The sequence below is a fragment of the Ostrea edulis genome, chromosome 4 (genome assembly GCF_947568905.1).
Source record: "Ostrea edulis chromosome 4, xbOstEdul1.1, whole genome shotgun sequence".
NCBI lineage: Eukaryota > Metazoa > Mollusca > Bivalvia > Ostreida > Ostreidae > Ostrea > Ostrea edulis.
The window spans coordinates 88,252,051-88,277,401 of NC_079167.1; the positions used below are offsets into that span (position 1 = coordinate 88,252,051).

The 25,351-nt window shown below is 34.5% G+C and overlaps 1 protein-coding gene across 9 annotated transcripts in view; it reads right to left on the reverse strand.

Annotated features, from left to right (window-relative positions):
- Positions 1-910: 910 nt before the first annotated feature.
- The window catches only part of LOC125668250 (dual adapter for phosphotyrosine and 3-phosphotyrosine and 3-phosphoinositide), a 34,485-nt gene continuing 10,044 nt past the window's right edge, over positions 911-25,351 (reverse strand). Inside the window, exons 1-10 of one of the 9 annotated variants that reach the window (XM_048902116.2) lie at positions 23,787-23,896; positions 18,244-18,347; positions 15,350-15,469; positions 10,529-10,662; positions 10,127-10,251; positions 9,873-9,920; positions 8,317-8,468; positions 6,068-6,155; positions 5,921-5,967; positions 911-4,160 (exon numbers count right to left, since the gene is read on the reverse strand). In XM_048902116.2, the coding sequence (XP_048758073.1) occupies position 4,160; positions 5,921-5,967; positions 6,068-6,155; positions 8,317-8,468; positions 9,873-9,920; positions 10,127-10,251; positions 10,529-10,662; positions 15,350-15,469; positions 18,244-18,272 (744 nt within the window). In that variant the 5' untranslated portion in view covers positions 18,273-18,347; positions 23,787-23,896 and the 3' untranslated portion in view covers positions 911-4,159. Of the gene's footprint in view, positions 4,161-5,920; positions 5,968-6,067; positions 6,156-8,316; positions 8,469-9,872; positions 9,921-10,126; positions 10,252-10,528; positions 10,663-15,349; positions 15,470-18,243; positions 18,348-18,534; positions 18,735-18,916; positions 19,104-23,652; positions 23,897-25,351 lie in introns of those variants that run through there. The other 8 variants (XM_056164148.1, XM_056164146.1, XM_056164147.1 and 5 more) reach the window with 8 other exon arrangements.

Sequence of the window (25,351 nt, forward strand, 5' to 3'; positions counted from 1 at the left end):
ATCCAATTCTAATTAGATTGTGAGCTTCCCAGGCAAACATCCACGGTCCACATTGCCTTAACGACTATATCTTGTCAGGAAGAGGTCGTTATACTTTGGTTAGAATGACTTCAAAATACTTCATAGCTATGTATATCAGAGATTGTCATAATGTGATAGACAATGTTAAAATCAATGTCAAGGACTCATTTTAGTTTTCCTCTTCAAGCAAAGTTAATTTGGCATCTATATAATCACTTTTAGACCATGTGATTCATGACATTGTAAATATTTACCCAAATTGTTACCCCTACATCTATGTACCTCTCTTTGATTGCTATCTACAAGCATGCCAGATATTTGTTACATGGATTCTTGGCAGGGTATATTAACTCACATTTCCTGTCAAAGTTTATATTCCCTGAACCATTTAATTTAAATAATATTTTATTAAAAGATGAATAGGATTGGGTAGCAGGCACAGCGTATTTTAGCCCTCTCCCAAGCCATTAGATTTAGAATATGTCATACTACAGAGCGATCAAATGATATTAGTTTTATGCAGCAGTTATGAAAGCCATTTTGTGTCCCATCTATACTTGGTAGGGTACATGACCTCACATTCCCAGCTAGTACAATGAAATGCCTAGATTTTTCTCTACAGTCGGACATAATCTCATGTATTTCTCTGTGTTGAGCATCTACAAGGATGTCACATATCTCATTCATTGCAAGCTTTCATTGATAACAGCCAAGCTGTAAACATGATCATCAATGTCCCAATACAAAGTCTTAAATACTTTCACAGAAACTAAATCTCTATTTTATCCACAATTCTCTGATCTATTTAAGCCCTGGAGGACACCTTTTGACCTCAGATACAGCATTTCTTCTGTAGACTGTTCAAATCTGATCAATGAGATGCAACATGTTTGCGAAATAAAATATTTATTAACAATAAAAAAAAAAACTTTTTAAAAAAACATAACACATAACTGAAGAGATAATTGTAAAGTGTCATAAATGTAGGCACTATTGTATTGCAAGTTTACTGTGGCTAAATTTTGAACACCAGCTGTTTAATATACATAAAGAATATCCTTACAAATCAGAAAATACCACACGTTTGGACCCCAGTGGGAACTTTGTTAAAATTAACTATAAAGTGGTCAACACTCACCGCTTAGAAATATAATCTGAATACACTTTTTAGTAAAATGCTTGTATAATTGTGTCAATAAATATAGCATTAGATCAATATAAGGTGTGATATTAAGCGGGGGCTCAATTGGTAAGAGTTGGCTATATTCTGTAAAGGATTCAAAACACCATTATTGCCTATCATCATAATGTTCAGAAACACCAGAGGTACTAGCCTTGAAATAATTATGCTTACCCTTTGTTTCAAAAAGTCAAGATTAAAAAAACCTTTTTCAAACATAAAATATTTGAATGGCATTAAAAAATCTTGAAAAGTTTAGAAAAATTCTTTGGGTATCTATAATTCAAAAATACATTTGTACACATATACTATAAATGACCACAAAGAATTGAATCTTTTTCATGGAGGAGGGAGGTCACTTTGTATGAATACCAACTTTGACAATTTAAATAAAATATTCTACACATCACAATGTACCGTAGCATATAGAGGAATAATTTTACCCTTTCAGAATTGTACATATTCATTAAAAATAAGATTAATATTCATACTGATCCTTCCATTAACACATCAAACATGGTATTAATAATGGCAAATGGTGGCTTGAGCAGTTTTCATTTTCCGTTAAGCAAGGTTTAATCTGTTCATAAAAACATTTTAATTCAAAGAAGCTCTTATCACACACATATCATTTCTATTTTCAAAAAATCAAGAATACCCAAAAATTAACAAAATCAAATTAATCAATGCTTGAGGGAAAATGAATTTTTATTGCTGTACTCATTGCAACAAGACACTTTTAAAAAAGACTGATAATCGCAAACAAACTTTTGCTATTGCAATTTGCAAAGACAATTTTTTAACTTCCTGAATTGAAGGTTTACAGTATATTCAGAATGATCTTAAGGACACTTGCTACAAACAAATCAAAATTCTCTGTTTTCAAATATTTCTGTACAAAATGTGAATAAATATGCAAAACATGTAAAAATAGCAACTTTTCAGACTGAATTCAGTCAAGCTGATCAAATTATCAGTATTTACTGGGTATTTGTTTTCAGAGCTTTCACATATAGGGACACTCTGTAATCAATTGAACTCTCTGTTCAGACATTGATTATAAAATTGTACTAGGTGCATTTTGTTAGTAAATAAATATCAATAAGTATTCTACAGTAAGGAAACTTTCAAACATGCCCCAATTTTGTCAAAAACTGTAAAAATTGGAGCTCTTCAAAGGGAGGTAGAAAATTTGTTCATAGCAAGTGTGATACCACCTTTCATGTCAGCATTTCTTGTACCATTCTTTTCTATCACGAGGTCTGAAAAATATGTCTAGAGGAACTGCCAATGGAAACATAGTTGAGCAAGCAATTAGGAAGATAGTAGAAATATCTATAGAAAATCTACCTTACATTTCTTTGCAAGTATAATACTGCATTCAGGAGGAGACAAAAAATGTAACACGTTTCAAACTAAGCATTGGGTTGAGATCTAGTATATATTGGTAGACCAATTAAAGCTCACCACAAAAAGATTAGGAAATTTATAAAGGAAAAATAAATTATGAACTTCTTCACAAGGCTACAACCTAGGCTGATAAATAGTATTAAAGCTATCTTCACAATTCTACAACATTCATTCTCAACATGAAATCTATTCAGTTCTTTGATAATAGAAGTTTTATATGGGCTTTCTTTAAGATGCACATGACAATATTATGCTTTGTAGCAATATCATTATAAAAGTGTTTTCAGCTAATTAAATCGGAGTGTACAGGTACATTTTCCTCAATTCTAAACAATTTAAATTTACAGATTACACTCCAAAACATCATTCAATTTACATGTAAAAATAAATTCCTTTTACAATGCTTACGCACTGTCAATATACAAGTTGTGTAAAATACAGTTTTCTGAACTGTAAACAAACATTCCAACAAAATGAAAGAGATCTAACACTGAAACGTCACAACAAAAGAACACACCTATCTGTCATCCATTTCTGTGCACTACATAACACATCTGTCATCTATTTCTGTGCACTACATAACACATCTGTCATCTATTTCTGTGCACTACTTTTTTCTCTCGTTTTTACTGATGTTTCAAAAATATTTTTTTAATGAAATTATGCTCTGATATTGTAATTACTTGTACATGTTTTTTGTTTTGTTTTTTTTTACCCACAATTAATATACAATATACATGTAATTATTTTTAAAGAAATTCTAATTTCAAATGATGGTCTTTGTGTGCATCATGAAACAGTTGCTCTAAAATAAAGCTGACTGAAGGAATGAGGGGGAAATAACCCACATGGAAAACAATTCTACAAATATATTACAGACATTTTTAAATCACTACTCACTAAACACTGTCCAGTTTAATATACACATACTGGGGAAATCTAACATTTTTCTCTTGCACCCTCAAAATGCATAGCAAAAAAAATCAACATTTAATTTAATGCATCAACATTTAAGAACATATGCCCCAAGCAAAAACAAGACGAAATTTTATCTGTAAATACACCAGTATCTATGTATGTACTTGCATAATCATCTTAAACAAAGGAAAAAAATATCCCTAACTGATAACATAACATCTCTTCTATAGCAGGCAGCACCACTTTAACTAATGCTGTTCACAAATTACAAGGAATATGTTTTAATTCACGCATTTTTACAGGAAATACTGGTGTCATCCTCATATGTTTAGCAGAAAATACATAGTAAGAATTTGCAAAGAGAAATGAAACATGCTCCACATTTTGCCTTGGAAAATAGAAATTTATTTAAAAAAGTACCTGTACCATTTCTTTAATTTTTTTTTTTACATTCTAATAAAAATATCCTCCCAATATTTTATATGCTAAGATAGAGGTACACATGCAGCAATCCATCAATCAACATTTGCATGAAGTCAGCTGATTCCATTGCTGTATTTTGATTGGCTGCTATCCTTACAATGGCCCTGCGTCACACAACCGCTGTCGACTGTCTTTTAAGACCAGATTTCTGCAAAGAAAATAAGTTTTTCTCCCCGTTATTTCTCGTATACTGACATCATTAACAGAATGGCACTCTAAACAAAAACTGCATGAATATTACAAGTACATACATGAATAGAATGTGCTTCAGTAAATAAATTTGTGGAGAAGAATTCCAGACATTCATAACATGCATTGAAATTAATAATTCATGATCAAAATGTGTTTAAATATGATAATTCATGATCAAAATGTGTTTAAATATGAATAATTCATGATCAAAATGTGTTTAAATATGAATAATTCATGATCAAATATGTCTAAATAGATATGTTGAATATGTTTCACTATGAATAATTTATGATAAAAATGTGTTTAAATATGAATAATTCATGATAAAAATGTGTTTAAATATGAAGAAAATATATAATATCTTTTAAACAGATGCTCTGGCTAAAACCAGTACCCAGCAAATTCAACTTATGTAACTACTACAGCATACATTTTCAGTATGAATAAATAAACCAATTTCTTGAAGGCGTCTCCATGTAAGTCATGGCAGGCGTCCAAAGGCGTCATTATGAAGGAAAGGGTTAATGAGCAATGGAAGTGTTGTAACGAGGTAGATATTTGAATCAAGGTCCTTTTAAACCCCTGTGATGATTTACCAATGTTAAAGCTATCATGACTGTAATGCGTCGTGATGTGGAAAAGACTAGTGTCAGCAACAAGTGTATAAAGAATACATCAACAATAGCAAGCACCCCCCCCCCCCCCCCCCCCCCCCCCAACTTCTGAGCCTTGCCGTCTCCATCAACTTTCCTTCGAACTAACACTTATGTTACATCAATAGTAGCAGCTTAAAAGTATAACGCCAGCCATCACTGAGTGGTGGGCGGCTGAGGTGTGACCACTAAGTGATGGGCGGCTGAGGTGTGACCACTGAGTGGTGGGCGGCTGAGGTGTGACCACTAAGTGATGGGTGGCTGAGGTGTGACCACTAAGTGATGGGCGGCTGAGGTGTGACCACTAAGTGATGGGCGGCTGAGGTGTGACCACTGAGTGGTGGGCGGCTGAGGTGTGACCACTAAGTGATGGGCGGCTGAGGTGTGACCACTAAGTGATGGGCGGCTGAGGTGTGACCACTAAGTGATGGGTGGCTGAGGTGTGACCACTGAGTGATGGGCGGCTGAGGTGTGACCACTGAGTGGTGGATGGCTGAGGTGTGACCACTAAGTGATGGGCGGCTGAGGTGTGACCACTAAGTGATGGGCGGCTGAGGTGTGACCACTAAGTGATGGGCGGCTGAGGTGTGACCACTAAGTGATGGGCGGCTGAGGTGTGACCACTAAGTGATGGGTGGCTGAGGTGTGACCACTAAGTGATGGGCGGCTGAGGTGTGACCACTAAGTGATGGGCGGCTGAGGTGTGACCACTAAGTGATGGGTGGCTGAGGTGTGACCACTAAGTGATGGGTGGCTGAGGTGTGACCACTAAGTGGTGGGCGGCTGAGGTGTGACCACTAAGTGATGGGTGGCTGAGGTGTGACCACTAAGTGATGGGTGGCTGAGGTGTGACCACTAAGTGATGGGCGGCTGAGGTGTGTGAATACAATACATCTAATACACATGAAATATTTAAACTGTTTGTGCATTCTCATGAAATTTACAACTGCATGTATGTGCATATATTGTCTCATGCTTGATTATGCATGTCAATACAATTCTGAATACATTGAGAGGACATGGATCTTTCCAGAAAATAAAATTGTTGAAAATCTTTACCTACCATAGATCCTTAATTCTGAACGACGGTTTACTATTGAAGTGTTTATTCTGTAGTTAACATGTATAAACAATGTGTATTAGTACACGAACATTGTCAATGGTCAGCATCAATTAACAGAGTCATGAACACCAGTAGTTTGATACTCACCAGTCGCCAGTTGATCAGAGATATCCAGTCGTTACATTCCTGCTCTGTAGTGGCATACATATAGAAGGTCCGCCATTTAAACACAACTCTGTGACAGAAGAACAAATGTATCACAGTACTCGTAACATACAAGCATTAATTAGCAGATGTACGAATAGATTGCAGATGTTGATGTCAACATTGATAAGCACTCTTCACAAAACAAGTAACAAAACCCACCACAGAGGTGACGGTCGAATCAGTAAACTTTTGAGAAATACTCTGTCTATCCCCAGTCTTTCTCTCTCCCCACTCCTTTTTTTTCTATCTTTCTCTTGCTTTAATGTATGTATGTATATGTATGTGTATGCATTTGTACACTTATTTGTGACATAGATCTCAATAAATTTGTCATCAACAAAAAAAAAAAAAAAAAAAAACTTTTGAGAAATGGCATTATTTAAAACACTTATATAAGAAGTAAAATTCATGATTTCAGCTCCAACACATTTTCAAAAACGAAATCTAATTGATATCTATATAAATGTTCAATTCACCCTGTCAATGCTTGAATGATACAGTTTGAAATTTTATCTCTGATTCGTTAGACTAAACCATGGACCAAATATAAATATCTCAGTCCAAAGGCTTCCCAAATTGGAGCTAAGAAACCAAATATCTATATTTAGTAACTACAGCCTTTGACCTTGTGACCCCAGAGGGACTCTAATGAAGCCTCCATCTTTTAAAGGGACTGATTTGCGGTTTTCCCCAAAATTTTATTTTTCACTTTTGATGATCAAAATCTACTGTCTAATGTGTTTAAAAGATTTCGCATAAAAATTAAGGTTATACATTATCACAGAAGCTCATTTCAGAGAGTTTTTTATTTGTTTGTAAACAAAGATTGCGGTATGTTATTGTTTATGAAATTTTCAAAAGAAATATGTCGATCTAAGTTTATTATATCTTTCACATTTCAAGCATTCTCTGGGTAGAATGTATCATCTAAAAGTTAAATTTTTTTTGTATATATATAAAAAGACTCGAGTCTTTGATTACATAACACAGATTTAAGGCTAAAATATTGCTTTTATTCTTGCGTTCAGAAGGTCAAAATTTTGTCTGTCAATATTAAATCAGTTAGGCCTATATCTTTAATCTTTAAAATAAAAAATGTTTCACATCAAACATGCAAAATGTTTTTTTCAAAAATCATGAACCAGTCCCTTTAAGAGTTGAAAAGTTAGAAGTTGATAATCCTTATTTGTATTCTTGAGCATGTGCCTGTTACTTTGATGTGTTGATTAGGCATTAGTTAACATTGGTCCATAGGATTTGTCTTGCTGGTTTGATTAAGGTAAATATGCCAAACAGACTAAGATGAGCAAAAGCATAGCCCAGACTATTTTGCTGGTTGTATAAACATGTAGCCTGGACTATTTTGCTGGTTGTAGAAACATGTAGCCCGGACTATTTTGCTGGTTGTATAAACATGTAGCCCGGACTATTTTGCTGGTTGTATAAACATGTAGCCTGGACTATTTTGCTGATTGTATTTTTGTGACATTTACTTTTCCTGCCAAAAGGTTAGATCATTTTAGCATTTTTCAAGGTGTTGTGTTTTGTTTGTAATTCAACCAGAGAATGTAATTTATTGCTTTAGTAATTCAGTTTTGGGGGGTAATTATCTCTATCATGATATAAATTTATTTTGAAACCAGAATGTTTATCACAGAATTTAATGGAGTGTGTGCAGTTCACGGACAAGTGTTAATGGTTTAATTCTGAACTTTATAGAGTTTATCCTTTTACAAACCATTGCGCTTATTTTTTTTTTCCCTCATCAGTATTTTGTTTTGTAAAATAGTTAAAAAAGTTTGTGTTCTATTTTCAAAAGATTAAAGTCATTGCACTGACACATTATTTTGTAAAGAAATTGTTGGGTAACAGATCTTTCACTTTTGTACCAGCGATTAATTTGTCCTTTAAACCTCAATATGAAAGTGAGTGAGAGTTTGTAGAGCGATATTTTGTTTTGTTTTCATTATACTTTTTATTTTTGTCTCAGCTGCACAAAAAGGAAACTTCATTACAGTTAAAAGTTGCAAATAGAAAAAAAAAAGACCAAAAACAATATGCCCCTCTGTCTTAGGGGATCATAAAAACAAACACCAGCTTGACTTTGATTAGATACATTCATTTTAACTGCATACTTGATAAGTGAATAAAAACATTTCCATATGCAGGCTTCATGGCCCTAAACTCACCTAAAGACATTGAATTTTCCTTTGTGAGAACCATCTCTTTGGCACTCGGAGCACTCATCTAGATTTAATGCCCTGATGGGAGTTTTGTCTGTCTTGTTTTTGTAATATCGCAGCTCATTTTTCTGTAAGACAAACCACCTTGTCCTCCATGTCTATAATTATACACAAATAAAACATGCGAGTTTCAAGTTATACAAAAATTCGTGCCGTAGTATGCATTTCTCAAAAAACTAAACAGTTCACAGGGGTCATACTTGGAAATAAAATGCACATGAGATAAGACCAATTATAGAACATGGGAATTTTATTGATTTAATCCACTGACACTTTGGATTTACAGCTTACTTCACTGTTTACCATTTCATTCCAGGCATCAGTCACTCAATTTCATTCCTGAGTTTGGACATCAATTCACATTTTATTTAATTCCCATTAAGCTATCATAATCAGCTGATAATCTATCGTGTTCAAATTGAGCAGAGTTTACAATTTTCGTACATGGCTTGCTGGGTTTGACAATTATCATTGTGGCGATGTACCATACATCGGGGAGCTTCTACCACGTGGATGCTTCACTTCAGCAAGTTGTTTCTTGATCTAGTAGTGACTGAGCCAGTGTTAAGTCACAATCTCATTGTTTAGATATGTGTACATGTAAATAGTTGTGTGTTTGAGGATATGTATATTTATTATATACCTAACAATGTATCGTTCTTTGATACTGTGGATTTCACAGCGTGTGATCCGGTTTTCTGGATCACACTGTAATTTTCTGATTCCGTATCAGTATTCTCTGAAACTGATACCGTCACAATGCATCAACGCAGCGTTACTTGTGGAAAATATTGACTGCGTCACAAACAAAACTGTATAGTATGTCTGTGTTTTTTGATAATTTGGATTACATTTATTATCTTATAAATGTGGATTTAAAATGCATAAGGGGGTATATCTTACTAAAGTAACTTGATCCGAAGAGTTGGATCATGTCTCGTTGACAGGCGCAGATCATCAGATCAAACTTGACACTTCGCGTCTTGTGTGATCTGATGATCCGCTCCTGTCAACTCGATGTGATCCGACTCTTCGGATCAAGTAACTGTAGTAATAATATATATATATAGTCTTAGATAAATATCATCAAAACTTATCATGGGTCTTGTGTTTTTGAGGAAAATAAAAAAGGATATGTCCATCTACATATGATGGTTATAAATGTGTAATAATGGTACTGCAATCCAGAAGAAAGAATGGACCAGATTTGGTGACAGTTGTATATTCAGCCATTCTGAAGGAGTGCAAGAAAGCTCAGCCAGTCAGAGGCCATGTTTCATCTATCAGATACATATACAACAACAAAAGAATATGGCTATTGGGCATTTTAGTGATTTAAATAAGATTATAATCATGGAAGATAATGGTGGAGCATAAAGAAGCAAGTATTGAACTTTAATTTAAAAAGATCATCTGCTCAGTGGGCCTTTGGCTCCATTCACCTAGAAATGGGTGTGTAATCAGGCTGAATTGTCAGATATAATTTTTTTAAAAAGCATTACCTTAAAGGTGGCTCCAAGTTTTGTTAAAAAGCCTTCCTTTGAATTAATCTACAATGAAAATATTTCCAAAAGTAAGAAATTAAACAGATCCGTGAACAGTTATATGATTCTAGTGCTACATGAACATGTATTTGCAATCCTAAATAAAAGAAATCGATACCATTGTTTAACATAATCTAAAAACAGTATTCTTAATTGATAGATCCCGATACACAGTCAAAAGTTCGAACATTACAATGAAATAAGATACAGACTGAGAATTCTGGTCCTTTAGAAAAGTCATCAGCCGTGCTGAATTCCGCGTGGACTCGGATTGTATCATACATGTTGGGCTCATCAATCGCTCGTGGGTACGGAAAACTGAGGAGAGTCAGCTGACCTGCAAACAGTTTATACTAACGATGATTTCAGAATTCATAAACCCCTACAGATCAATTTCCAATGAAAATGCAATTGATTTTACATACAGTAGTTTATTTCAGTGCTTGAAAGTACTTCAGATTTCTAGATATCATTAGAGAAAATTTAAATCATTTATCACCTATGTACACGATAAATGGAAGTTTCAACAATAACCTTTAACACGGGTCTTATCTGTTAAATACACATGATTAAATGCTGATTCAATAAACAGAATTTCTTTTTAATGAGTGCACCTGACTCAGAGCCGATTAATGGTTTATTCTGAAAATGGTGTAGTAAGTCTTGAACACTGTCGAATTCTCCATGACCAAATTTATAGTTCGTTCCTGTCCAGGTGAGAGGATAATGCTTCACGGAGGAATCACACCTGTTAATATAGAAAAGAGTAAATTCAAAAACAATACATCGAGACACAGTATGGCAATAGTGAACCATTACAGTCAAATCAAAATCTTCTACATTTATCTGTAATCAATAGTGAACAACTACAGCCAATCAAAATCAACTCCTTTTATCTGTAATCAATATTGAACCACTACAGCCAATCAAATTCACTCCATTTATCTGTAATCAATAGTGAACCACAACAGCCAATTAAATTTATTCCTTTTATCTGTAATCAATAGTGAACCACTACAGCCAATCAAATCACTTCTTTTATCTGTAATCAATAGTGAACCACTACAGCCAATCAAAATCAACTCCTTTTATCTGTAATCAATAGTGAACCACTACAGCCAATCAAATCACTTCTTTTATCTGTAATCAATAGTGAACTCCTACAGCCAATCAAATTCACTCCTTTTATCTGTAATCAATAGTGAACTATTACAGCCGATCAAATTCACTCCTTTTATCTATAATCAATAGTAAACCACTACAGCCATTCAAATCCATCCTTTTATCTGTAATCAATAGTGAACCACTACAGCCAATCAAATTCACTCCTTTTATATGTAATCAATAGTGAACCACTATGGTAAGATCAAAATCCTCTCCTTATCAATAGAAAACTACTAGGGCCCAGTCAAACCACCTTTTTTCTGTAATCAGTAGTTAAGCACTAGGGCCCAATCAAAATCACCTTTTTTTAATCTACAATCAATAGTAAACCACTATGATCAAATCAAAATCATCTCCTTCTATTTGTAATCTGTTTTAAAATGTATTTGGCATTTATTAAGAAGCATGAAGCATGCACACTGTGCAAGGATTACATTGGACTCTTCTGTATTTGAAGGTATGAAAAATATAACAGCTGGGAAGCAAGACTTCTGGGGTTTTCCAATGTCATTATGAATACATGCAACAGAATTTTTGTCCTTTACATTCAGTCTGTACAAGAATCTGTTGTCTGTGGTGATGTATTATGATTGTCTATCTAAATCAAATCATATTATGCTTGCACAATTTCACTTCTGTATGCAAGTAAACTTTAATGTTATTTTCTGCCATTTCACCTTGATTCTTTATGGGTGAATCTGATACTGGACTAATTTAACAATTTAATGTTGAAATATTCTAAAGTAGAAAAAAAGCCCTAGGTGAATTCAAAATTGGCCGGATTTTTTCTTCAATCAGGCAGAAAACTACACAGGACAAAAATATCTATCTATGTGTGTGTCAACCTCATCAAAAGTCAATAACTGTGTAATATCTTCTGACTGAGAGGGTATAGTCATCACCTGTAGAAATGGACTTAATTACTGGGTCTCAGTATTCTAAGTTTTGTTAACAAAGAGTGTGTGATGGCTGACAAAGACCTACATGTGATGAGTACAGACTGTACACAGAATTTCACACTTTTTCAACACTGTTCATGCAGTCACACCTGTACATTAAAATTAACGCGAAATGATAAATTGTACAGATTTTCAGGTCTAGTCCTACAGATTCAGTTTAACAGTTAATATGCCGGTTTCGAGATACGTCCGAGTTATTTCCCTTTGGAGAACTCTCGTACATAGTAAGGCGCGAAAGAATTTGTTTACACGCGGAAGTGGGACAGATATTCATCACAGCGTAAGAGAATGTACTCAGTAAGTTTCTCATACGCTGTTTGATAACTCGAATTCGACTGATACACAAACTAAGTAAGTGATAAGTATTTAGGAGGTAATTAAATCATAGAATTCTTATCCTATCACGTTATTTCGCTGGTCATAAGTACCATATACAAGATATTTCTTGCAAATATGACATTGTTTGTATGTTTCCACTTCGGTAAAACATTTCTTTCGATAGTATTTAGTATTTCCCACATTTACATATTTAAAGAGAAGCCACTTTTAATACATTTCATCGTCTTCCTCGTTGCCTGTATATCCACTCTGTCCCACTTAGGCATTCACAGTTCCACTAAATGCACCTCCTATACACAAGAGTTTGTATCTCGAAACTGGCATATTCACTCCAATTAAAGTCCATTTGTAATTGATGAACAAGATGTGTTTGTGAAACACTGATGCCCCCAGGATTACAACATTTTAGTGAATAATTTTTCAGGTCAAAGATTTTGGTGTCAATGGAAAGGTCTTGTCACAAGGAACACACATACCAAATATGAAAGGTCTAACTCTGATGGTGTAAACAGACAGAAGACCAAAAACTTGATGTCCCCAAATCTTCAATTCCCAGGGGTATAAAAATCCATGGTAACTTTAATTGTATCACCAATATGATCATCCAAATTTTCTCTAATTTCTATTAATCACAAATACAATTTATGCATGATTAGAAAATTAGAAATAATGGAATATTCATTGACAACCCCGTAGACAAAACAAATAAAGTTTGGAAAGTACCACAAATGATTTTAAATTCCTGACCAGCTATCCAATACCTTCGTAGGTTTTGTTATGGATAATTGCTTGGTTTGAAAGAAAAACAATTACAGCTAATGATGTCACAATGCACTGTTTACATCAACCGCGTTATATTTCCCACGTTAAATGAATTGCTTAAAGTCGTGTTGTAAGATGTTATGGGTCTTCACTCGTCTCCATGGTCACACCGTAAACATATTATTTTTGTAGACGTATAAAACCATTTTATGATTGATATTCTGTACAGATTCTGTACCACATTTTGCAAACTTGCATGTGTACAGATTTTTCACTCAAAATCACGCCTTTTTAAAGGCATTGTACAATTTTGTGGCTGAAAATCATCACATGTATGCAGAGACTGCATGATGGCTGACAATGTTCATGAAGGTTGAAAGAATGCATAACAACTGACAGAGAGTGTATAATAACTAAAGAGACTCCATGATAGCTAAAGAGACTCCATGATAGCTAAAGAGACTCCATGATAGTTAAAGAGACTCCATGATAGCTAAAGAAGACTCCACGATAGCTAAAGAGACTGCATGATAGCTAAAGAAGACTCCATGATAGCTAAAGAAGACTGCATGATAGCTAAAGAAGACTCCATGATAGCTAAAGAGACTCCACGATAGCTAAAGATGACTCCATGATAGCTAAAGAAGATTGCATGATAGCTAAAGAGACTCCACGATAGCTAAAGAGACTCCATGATAGCTAAAGAGACTCCATGATAGCTAAAGAGACTCCACGATAACTAAAGACAGTGCATCATAGCTAAAGAAGACTCCACGATAGCTAAAGAGACTCCATGATAACTAAAGAGACTCCATGATAGCTAAAGAGACTCCATGATAGTTGAAGAGACTGAATGATAGCTAAAGAGACTCCATGATAGATAAAGAGACTGCATGATAGTTGAAGAGACTGAATGATAGCTAAAGAGACTCCATGATAGCTAAAGAGACTCCACGATAGCTAAAGAGACTCCATGATAGCTAAAGAAGACTGCATGATAGTTGAAGAGACTGAATGATAGCTAAAGAAGACTCCATGATAGCTAAAGAGACTCCATGATAGTTGAAGAGACTGAATGATAGCTAAAGAGACTCCATGATAGATAAAGAGACTGCATGATAGTTGAAGAGACTGAATGATAGCTAAAGAGACTCCATGATAGCTAAAGAGACTCCACGATAGCTAAAGAGACTCCATGATAGCTAAAGAGACTCCACGATAGCTAAAGAAGACTCCATGATATCTAAAGAAGACTGCATGATAGCTAAAGAAGACTGCATGATAGTTGAAGAGACTGAATGATAGCTAAAGAAGACTCCATGATAGCTAAAGAGACTCCATGATAGCTAAAGAGACTCCATGATAGCTAAAGAAGACTGAATGATAGTTGAAGAGACTCCATGATAACTAAAGAAGACTCCATGATAGCTAAAGAGACTCCATGATAGCTAAAGAGACTCCACGATAGCTAAAGAAGACTGAATGACAGCTAAAGAGACTCCATGATAGCTAAAGAAGACTGAATGATAGCTAAAGAGACTCCATGATAGCTAAAGAAGACTGAATGACAGCTAAAGAAGACTGAATGATAGTTGAAGAGACTGAATGATAGTTGAAGAGACTGCATGCTATAAGATGACATGGAGTAATATTTTTCCTTATATAACTGCTATTGATGAACAATACCATACCTATTATAACTGATATTTCCCAATTTTGAGGCTAAAACATACCCAGTAACAAACTGTCAAGTCTTTGTAAATCAAGACTTGTAATTCACCTTGTCTGAAATGTTGTATGAGTTAACTAATTTCTTCACTTCCTCTTAAATAGAATGTAGAAGTAATTAAAATGGCACTGATTTGTAAAATTGAAACAATGAATACTTGTTATTCTTTAAAACAATGTTTATTCCATGTTCATTTTAAAATAAATGCCATTTGTAGACATGGGGAAAAAAATCACAATTTGTTCTATTTTGATGCTGTTTTTCTCAATTTAAAAGATACTGGTACCATTGCCACCTGTTAGAAAAAAATGCCAGCATAATAGTTGCTATGAGACTGTATGTTAGTTGCTATGAGACTGCATGTTAGTTGCTATGAGACTGAATGTTAATTGTTATGAGACTGCATGTTAGTTGCTATGAAACTGCATTTTAGTTGCTATGAGACTGCATTTTAGCTGCTATTTTTGATAGTCAATATCTACCTGACTGAGAGGGCATAGTCGCCTGGTTTAGAACTGGGTCGCAGTAGATAGGTCCCATCCACACCATTCTGTAAAAGTAAACTCTCCGCAGTGTGGCGGTCACATCCAGGGTGAAACCAACTGTCAAAAATGAAGTCAGCATATTAATCTCCAGCCTACACAGTCAATATATCAACATCATATTAATCTCCTGCCTGCACAATCAATATATCAACATCATATTAATCTCCTGTCTACAGTCAATATATCAACATCATAATAATCTCTAGCCTACACAGTCAATATATCAACATCATATTAATCTCCAGCCTACACAGTCAATATATCAACATCATATTAATATCCTGCCTACACAGTCAATATATCAACATCATATTAATCTCCTGCCTACACAGTCAATATATCAACATCATAATAATCTCCTGCCTACACAGTCAATATATCAACATCATATTAATCTCCTGCCTACACAGTCAATATATCAACATCATAATAATCTCCAGCCTACACAGTCAATATATCAACATCATATTAATCTCCAGCCTACACAGTCAATATATCAACATCATATTAATCTCCAGCCTACACAGTCAATATATCAACTTCATATTAATCTCTAGCCTACACAGTCAATATATCAACATCATATTAATCTCCTGCCTACACAGTCAATATATCAACATCATATTAATCTCCAGCCTACACAGTCAATATATCAACATCATAATAATCTCCAGCCTACACAGTCAATATAATATCCAGCCTGCACAGTCAATATATCAACTTCATATTAATCCCCTGTCTACACAGTCAATATATCAACATCATATTAATCTCCTGCCTACACAGTCAATATATCAACATCATAATATCAACATCATATTAATCTCCTGTCTACACAGTCAATAAATCAACATCATAAAATCAACTTCATATTAATCTCCTGTCTACACAGTCAATATATCAACATCATATTAATATCCTGCCTACACAGTCACTATATCAACTTCATATTAATCTCCTGTCTACAGTCAATATAATCTCCAGCCTACAAAGTCAACATATTAATCTCCAGCCTACACAGTCAATACATTAACTTCAAATCAATCTCTAGCCTACACAGTCAATACATTAACTTCAAATCAATCTCCAGCCTACACAGTCAATACATTAACTTCAAATCAATCTCCAGCCTACACAGTCAATACATTAACTTCAAATCAATCTCCAGTCTACACAGTCAATATAATCTCCAGCCCACACAGTCAACATATTAATCTCCAGCCTACACACTTGACAGTCAATATATCAACATCATTAATCTGTGTTACCATTCAATTCACATACATGTATTAATATTAAAGAGGCTCAGGGGCTTTAACCCTTACTTGAATATTACAAAGTGAAGAAATTCAACTCTTCATCTTGGCCAAATGACCTTGGTTTAAGTTCATAATACATTGTCTAGTCATCATCAATATTTGTGCCATTGAAGAAATTTTTATATTTCCCCTTTACAAAGTCGTAGCCCCAAAAATATTTCTTATAAAACATTATAGTAACCTTAACTATTGCCAATCTGATTAAAACCACCTGTTTCTTATTACAGTCATCTGATAACTGTAAGGAGAGTGGGAGGGGTGGAGTTTACTCCGACTGTACCTTTGCCAAATAGCCTTCAGGGTCATGGAATATCTTCTGGTTTCAAAAAGACTTTATGCACAGTATGAGTTTCTACTCTTCTCTTTATTACATAGTTATGACCTGGATAAATATTCCACTAATGGTCAGAAACAGATTTTATTTATTACTTTGGTAAAGGCCGTTTTGCTGATTATAACTATACATCCAGTTTTGTGTTAAATGTTCAGGAGTAAAGACGATTTAAAAAATTTAATGCATCCTAGATACTGGGGCCATTTAAAAATTTTGGCAAAAATTTTCAAGCTTTTTCTTAACAACTTCCCAACTTTTAATGCTAGATGTTCAGATGTCAAGATGAAATTTTTTGAAAATTGCAATATATAATTTGTGTCTTGGACCCTAAGATGGCAGTGAACACAGAATTTACACACACACCCTCCCTCATGGATGCACTACACAACAGTTTCGACAAAAATTGGCCATGTGGTATCTAAGAAGTAAACAAGATGTGTTTGTGAAACACAAATGCCCCCGGTAATGGCCAATTCCAAAGATGGCCAATGTCACAAAGACAAATATCTTGCTACCAGTGGAAAGATCTCGTCACAGGAAATGCTCATGTGCAATATGACAGCTCTAATATTTACCATTTAGAAGTTAAGACCAATGTAAAAAAAAAAATTAAAAGTAGGTCAAACTCCCAAGATCAAGGTCACAGAGTCAAACATTTTGGTACCCACGGAAAGGTCTTGTCACAAGGAATACTCATGTGAAATATCAAAGCTCTAGCATTTACTGTTCAAAAGTTATTAGCAAGGTTAAAGTTTTCAAAGAATAGGTCAAACTCCAAGGTCAAGGTCACAGGGTAAAAAATGTTGGTACCCACGGAAAGGTCTTGTCACAAGGAATACTCAAGTGATGTATCAAAGCTCTAGCTCTTACTGTTCAAAAGTTATTAGCAAGGTTAATGTTTCAGACAGAATGACAGAATTATAGAATGACAGACAGGACAAAAACAATATATCCCCGATCTTCGATCTCAGGGGCATAAAAATGTTCATAAGTTTAAGACGCACATCACATGACAACATATGGGCATGGATAGCAATAGGTGACCTTATAATACACTGTGCGTGTTTAAGAATATAAACATAACATGTTATCTATGTACTACATATACAGTTATTATCATTTATTATATTTATTTTTAAAAAATAAACAAAATAAATCTTTCAATACCACTCACTTACCTCAATGTTTCCACTTGTTCACTCGACATTTTATCCAAATATTTGTGCTCAAACTAACATCATGCCAATCACAATCAGACAATGGTGTACCAGAAACACTTTATCTAAAAATATATGTATCAATATTCAAGTTAATACTTCAAGTTATGTACATAATTTAGTACACTTGTAAACACTCAGTAACTATCTTTAGTACGTCACTCCGTTTTTTTCCTTCCACTGAATTTGGTATCATAACATTCAATGGGCAACTTCCTGTTCAGCCTTAATTAATGAAAAAGAAAAACAAACCTTGTGACAAATTTGATAGAATTCATCCGTATTTAGTCATGATTCAGAAGTTTGCCAATATAAACATATTAAGGATACTGTGAATCATTATATCCATGTGATTTGATAATGGTTCTTAATGGGTCAAGTAAACGAGACTATTGGTGCCTGGCAATTACAGCCACCTAACTCCGTTTTCATCACTACACAACGGTAAAAAAAAAAACCCCACAAAAAACAAGTATTAACACGATCAAACCCTATGTCTAAATAACATTTTATAAATCTCATAGTAGTATACCGGAATGTAAATACAAGACATAACCTATCATCATCAGTATCATTACTATCATTATTCTTACAATCATTATCATTATATTTGTAGCTATAGTTTTACATATACCAGAACTTAAATTTCACAAAAGGCAATTTTAAAGTTCCACATCAGACAATATCGTCACACACAAATCAAGACAATGATCATTCACAACTTTGAAGGTCAAAAGTCAACTTTGAAGGTGGTATCACATCCTCTGAAATGTTCACCTATGAACAATATGAACCAATTCTAAATTTGTCCTGTGCATAATCACCACTTTCCAAAAGTGGAAGCAAATGATTGGATGAGTGAACAAGTTCAGATCAACAAATTGTGCAAAAATGATCCTACTTTGGATGAATTTCAATGTGCATTATATTCATTATTGTTTACATTGTAGACTTGTATACATATATTGTACAATGTAATTATGTTTTGAAATGTCCAATAAAAAACACCATCATAATTTGATAATGATGGTAAGTAAATGAGACTGTGTAAGGCTCAATACCTTCACTGTACTCCTGTGTAAGTAAATGAGACTGTACAAGGCTCAATACCTTCACTGCACAAGGCTCAATACCTTCACTGTACAAGGCTCAATACCTTCACTGTACACCTGTGTAAGTAAATGAGACTGTACAAGGCTCAATACCTTCAATGTACAAGGCTCAATACCTTCAATGTACAAGACTCAATACCTTCACTGTACAAGGCTCAATACCTTCACTGTACAAGGCTCAATACCTTCACTGTACAAGGCTCAATATCTTCACTGTACAAGGCTCAATACCTTCACTGTACACCTGTTTTGAGATGTGCAACCCTGTGTGATCCACAAACTCTGCAAACATTCTACATCTATTGCTTCCAGTCCCTAATCTAGTTATATCTGCTACTGTGCTATTAGTGCTACTTCATATCAGATTGATTGATTGTATATTGTTTAACGTCCCTCCCAAGAATCTATCACTCATATGGAGACGTCACCATTGCCAGTGAAGGGCTGCAAAATTTAGGCCTATGCTCAGTGCTTACGACATTTGAGCAGGTAGGGATCTTTATCGTTGCCACACCTGCTGTGACATGGGACCTCAGTTTTTGCAGTCTCATCCGAAAGGATACTGAGGACCTATTCTAACCCGGCTAACCCGGATCCCCACGGGAAGTTTCATATAGAAATGGGTTGATAATTAATACCCCCAGTTATCAGAGGCACGATGGCCAATCATTTGACTTTGACATGATCGATTACATGGAAAAATGGCAACGAAAACAATACATGGGAAAATTCAAATGAGTAAGTAACACCTTTATCAATAACAAATTGTCACATAACTTATATCAACATTTGAAGAATTTTTTCAGGAACAAATATATACTGAAATAATAGTTCTACGTGCGATTGAAGCAGAGAACACCGACAGTTTTTTGTTTTCACTCAAAAACTTTCCGACCCCCCCCCCCCCCAAAAAAAACCTGTGTCAGTGTTCTTAGTATTAATGTTCAATAATTATATTGAATTAATTATATATAAGGACTGGCATTCTTTAGATCTTGAGGAGGCCCAGTATACCCGAGTTTTGATAGCATTGACCTGTCCACAACTGCCATTTTCTCATAATTCAAAATTTGAAAAAAGACCCCTGAACAATGCAATTTTAATATACATATATATAATAATATTTTCCCCTCTATATACATGTATTATAAATTACACAATCAGAAATCAAACAATAATTTGCACATTAATTTCTAAATTTTACAACTTATTGAAATAATCTATATTATCAATTTATGATACCTCTATATTTATAAAAGAAATTATTTATTAAGTCAATGACTGTGAGTAAGAGAGAGAAAGAGGGGGTGGGTGCAATCTGATTAAAACCAGATCCTGAGTGTACACTAGTGTAGCGATCTAAGTGAGCGGATCTCAGGATCTGGTTTTAATCAGATTGGGGTGGGTGTAGACTGTGTGTCAGCTACCATTAGGAATACAACAATTATACAATCACTATGACCACAGAAACTCTGCAGACACCCCTAAGACATGGCCCGTGTATATCAAAACTATATACAACATGCACCCTGCTCTTTTGGCCATGTAAATAACAATGACCATAGATGAGCTCTGCCCACAACCAGTGATCCGTGAAGAAACAGACATATGTAATGTATAGGGTCACGTCCGCATGACCTTTCGTTAAGCCAATCAAATTGACCCTGTCGATTTATAACAACGATAATTTTTCTCCCATGAACCTTTGCGTTATTATTTACGTTAGAGATGCGATAAAAATGGCTGCGCGTTTGACAGACGACTGCACACCTGTCAAAATATGCGACTTAAACAACGTGTGCATTCTCTGTGGGTTTTCTTTCATCCAAATGTTAATAAACCAAGATGGAGTGGAAACAATCCAAAAATTCTGACATTTTCTCCATAATTTGTAGAAACAAAATAGATTGCAAGGGAACATTGTACATGAAGTGTCCAAAAAAAAATTATTTATATAAAATGAGAAGCATTGTGTTTGTCCTTAACTGCATTGTCTTTCTTGTCACTCCAATCCACAGTTCCACTTCCACAAGTAAACAGCATTGAGTAGAGAGAGTTTTGACAGCGAATTTGTGAGTTTTTAGTTCAAAGACATAAATCAAAAAACAGTGTTCCAGTTACTCAGGTCTTCATAAAGAATCAACTTGCAGTAAACAGGAATTAGGAATCGTTATACAATACATGCAAGTTTTGTGAGTTACTTGTATTGTAATTTGGATCATTATTACATTGTGTTATAACCTAGCAATAAAGTGCACCGCCACGGCACATGATACGCCCGTCACATATTGTTAACAGTATAGATTGTACCCATTAAAACATTTTTTTTTTATATCACCTTAATTAAATGTCACAGTGACCTTAAAGTAGGATGCGACACACCTTCTACCTAAGATGCATTAGTTGACCAATTTTGGTGATTCTAGGTCTAACAGTTTTCAAGTTATGAGCCGGACAAGTTTTTGCCATATATGGCCATATCTTCTTAATGAAAAGTCACAGTGACCTGGTTTTAATGTGCGACACACCTTCTACCCAAGATGTATCTACAGACAAAGTTTGATGATTCTAGGCCTTGTAGTATTTAAGTTACGGGTTGGACACGAAAAAGCTAACAGACGGACGGACAGACGGACGGACATGAACGCCATACCATAAAACGTCCCGTCTTAAGACGGGCGTATAAAAACTAATGTAAAAATTTCAACTGGACATATTTTTGAGAAAAGAATACCCCCTCTCCTAAAATGACCAAATGAGAAATAGAAAAACACACAAAATAAGAGCCTTCATGTGTACAGTTTTGTACTGGATAAAAATATGATAAATGCGTAAATTTGAAAGTCTCTTTAAACTATAACAGCCAAAGATGAAAATGTGATACATATGATTGTGCCCATGAGAAAAGTGTGCTTATGACAATTTAAATGTACAATACATTTATAGTTCCCTGTATTCTATTTCACTCTTTTGTTATAATGATATTGTTAAATTGTAGATTTACATCATATTTGAAGAGGAAGTTTGTAACTGCTGAAACATGCATATCCTTGATATTTTCTGTAAATTAGCAACATATCAATATACTCATATATTTATTTTTAATCAATACTTAACATCTTTTAAAACAATGCTCTATAACCTCCTCATTGAAAGGGAGATAATGCAAATTATTAATCACCTCTGTCTTACTCTGGTTAGCAGTACTGTATTTTGCATTTCATGCACATGTTTCTGTGTCTTTTATATATCCTTATGTATGTAAAAAAAAAATCATGCATGTTATATTTATGTTATGTCCCCAGTGGGACCATAATTGGCAAATAAATATTTCTGTTTTTTATACATATATATTTAAGTATCTCTAGTAACCTATAACAGTCAAAACCATGTATGCACATGTACCTAAACTACCACTTTCTCACATCATGTCCTTCCTTTCTCTAAATAAAACTATTTTCAGTTTCCAAAAAATTACTGCTCATGCTATACAGAATGAGAAAGCACAATGGGTCATGGGTCAATCATGTTTCAATACCAATGGACCCTTAATAACCCGGTGCACATAATATAAAACCTTATCACACAGCTTCTGATTTTAATGTGTAGCACATTCATAGATAATCTCAGACATCCATCAACACACACAAGTTTACGTTTACAACAACAACAACCTCCCCCCTAATCTCTGCTGGATACTTGGACTGACGCCTCCTTTGAATTTCAGACAAGTGTCACACAAAGTGATTGATTCGAAATCTCGCCTGAACTTCACCTGCTTGTTGCAATCAAAATGGGTTAAACTGAATTTCTTGCCTGCTTCAACATTTAGCCTTAGACACATTATTAACTAGGAAGAGGCGTCAGACTAAATATCCTAGACTTGCTCAAGTCTCTATGTTGTTTTTATTACTTTATCATTTCGTTCAAATCTTTCTGTGTTTCAGAAGTCTAAATATTTGCTCTCTACCATACTTAATGTCACCAAACATAGATATTTGGCATTATTAAAAGTATTAAAGAGAGCAATGATTATTAAACATAGAGACTTGAGCAAGTCTACAAATATCCAGCCAGAGATGATTAACCACTTCCCTCAATTTAATTTTCATCCCTGGCCTAGTACTTTAATATCACATTAATCTATTGTTCCTATTTATTTAATCTACTGTGTAAAATGAAAACCACGATGTCGAATTCTTTTCATACTTTAAGCTTAAATCTTAAAATTGTTAAAGAAAAAAGTTCACCAAAATACCATTCACAACAAAGTCCATCTCTATTGATCATCTTTTACTGTCTCTAATAAACAGTATGGGAAGTGTTATAACGGACCGAAAATTTACATTCCTACATCATCATGATCATACACACATCAATATCAGAACTCACGTTACACAAACTTCTTTTCAGGCTTTCGCCGCTTTGTTCATTCTGCCCAAGTACGGAAACCGGAAGTTTACATCATCCCATGAGCCCAAACCCGAAGTAGCTACTGTGCGCGTAGCGGATCCAGACACCCCCCCCCCCTCCCCGGAGACTTGGTTCCGCCCCATGTAATTTTTCTAAGGGGTCCAACCTTCACTACGGACTTAAATTAATATGGATTACAACATTTTCAGTGAGCGTATGTAGAGATTATCTCCATTCATTTGCTGATTTTCTCTTCTTTCCCCCCCCCCCCTTTCATAGGCGTAGCTTGGGTTCGAATATTACCGAGGCAGTGGGTCTGGGGGGGCTGTGTCCCCCAGAAGCTATCGACATTTTAACAACGTAAAAGGTGTTTTTTTTGTTTTTTTTACCGAGACAGCTGCCTCGGTTGCCTCAATGGAAGCTACGCCACTGCTTTTACACACACTACTTGGCCATAAGTATGTTCCCAAAGACAATTTCCACTTCATATTTCATACAAAACCATATATTTTCAATTAATTTTCCTGAACTCATTTCTTGATGAAATAATAATAGCACTGATCTCAGAATTTATTTATTTTTTTCTATATCGGTCTTTAATTTCAAAATACATTAATATTTTGGGGTAAAGTCTCCGCAGAGACCCCCTTATAATCTTTACCTAGTGTGCCAGGGGCCCCCTGGATTAGATGTATATAGGCATAGGCATACATATACATATATATAAATTTATACATATATATATCTACATATACAAACACAAACATATATACATACTCATACCCATACAAACACACACACACATAATATATGCATCTGTTCTATAACAAAATTCATTAATTAACATGTTATAGCAAAATAGGTTGTTATTTTTACGAAAAACATCAACAATATGTGTACATAAAGAACCTGAAGCTGATCTCAGAATTATCTACAGTATAAAATAAAAAATGTTATCTCTGCAATATTGCATCGTAACCCGGCATATTTTTTTGTCCTTTTCAACATTATGACAGTTTCTTCTGATATTTCTAAACAAAATGTTTTTTGTTTTTTTTTATTTCATCCAAATAGAGGGAAAATTGGCTCCAGGCGAAAATTTTGAAAATATAAGGTTTTGTATGAAATATATAGTGGACATTTTCTTTGGGAACATACTTATGGCTAAGCACTGCATTTGTTACCTTTAGAGCCCTGCTTCGCACGATTTCAGGCAACTCGCATCCTGCATTTTATAACGTACATCTTTGAAACACAAAAGACCAGATAATCCTTCATTGTTATGGGATTTATTAAAGGTGAAACCATACGCCATACGAGAAAAACGAAAGCCTTAAAGAATTCAAAACAAACTTTAAAAAGGGATATAGCCATAATGAAATCAATAATAATAATAATAATAAAATACCAGCGGTATTTGATAACTACAATCGTATGGAGCGCCAAATTAACATAAAGTCAAATAATTGAAGATATCTACAATTATTTGAAGATATCATCTTAAAGATCTCTTCAAAATAATTAATGATATCTTCAATTCTGAA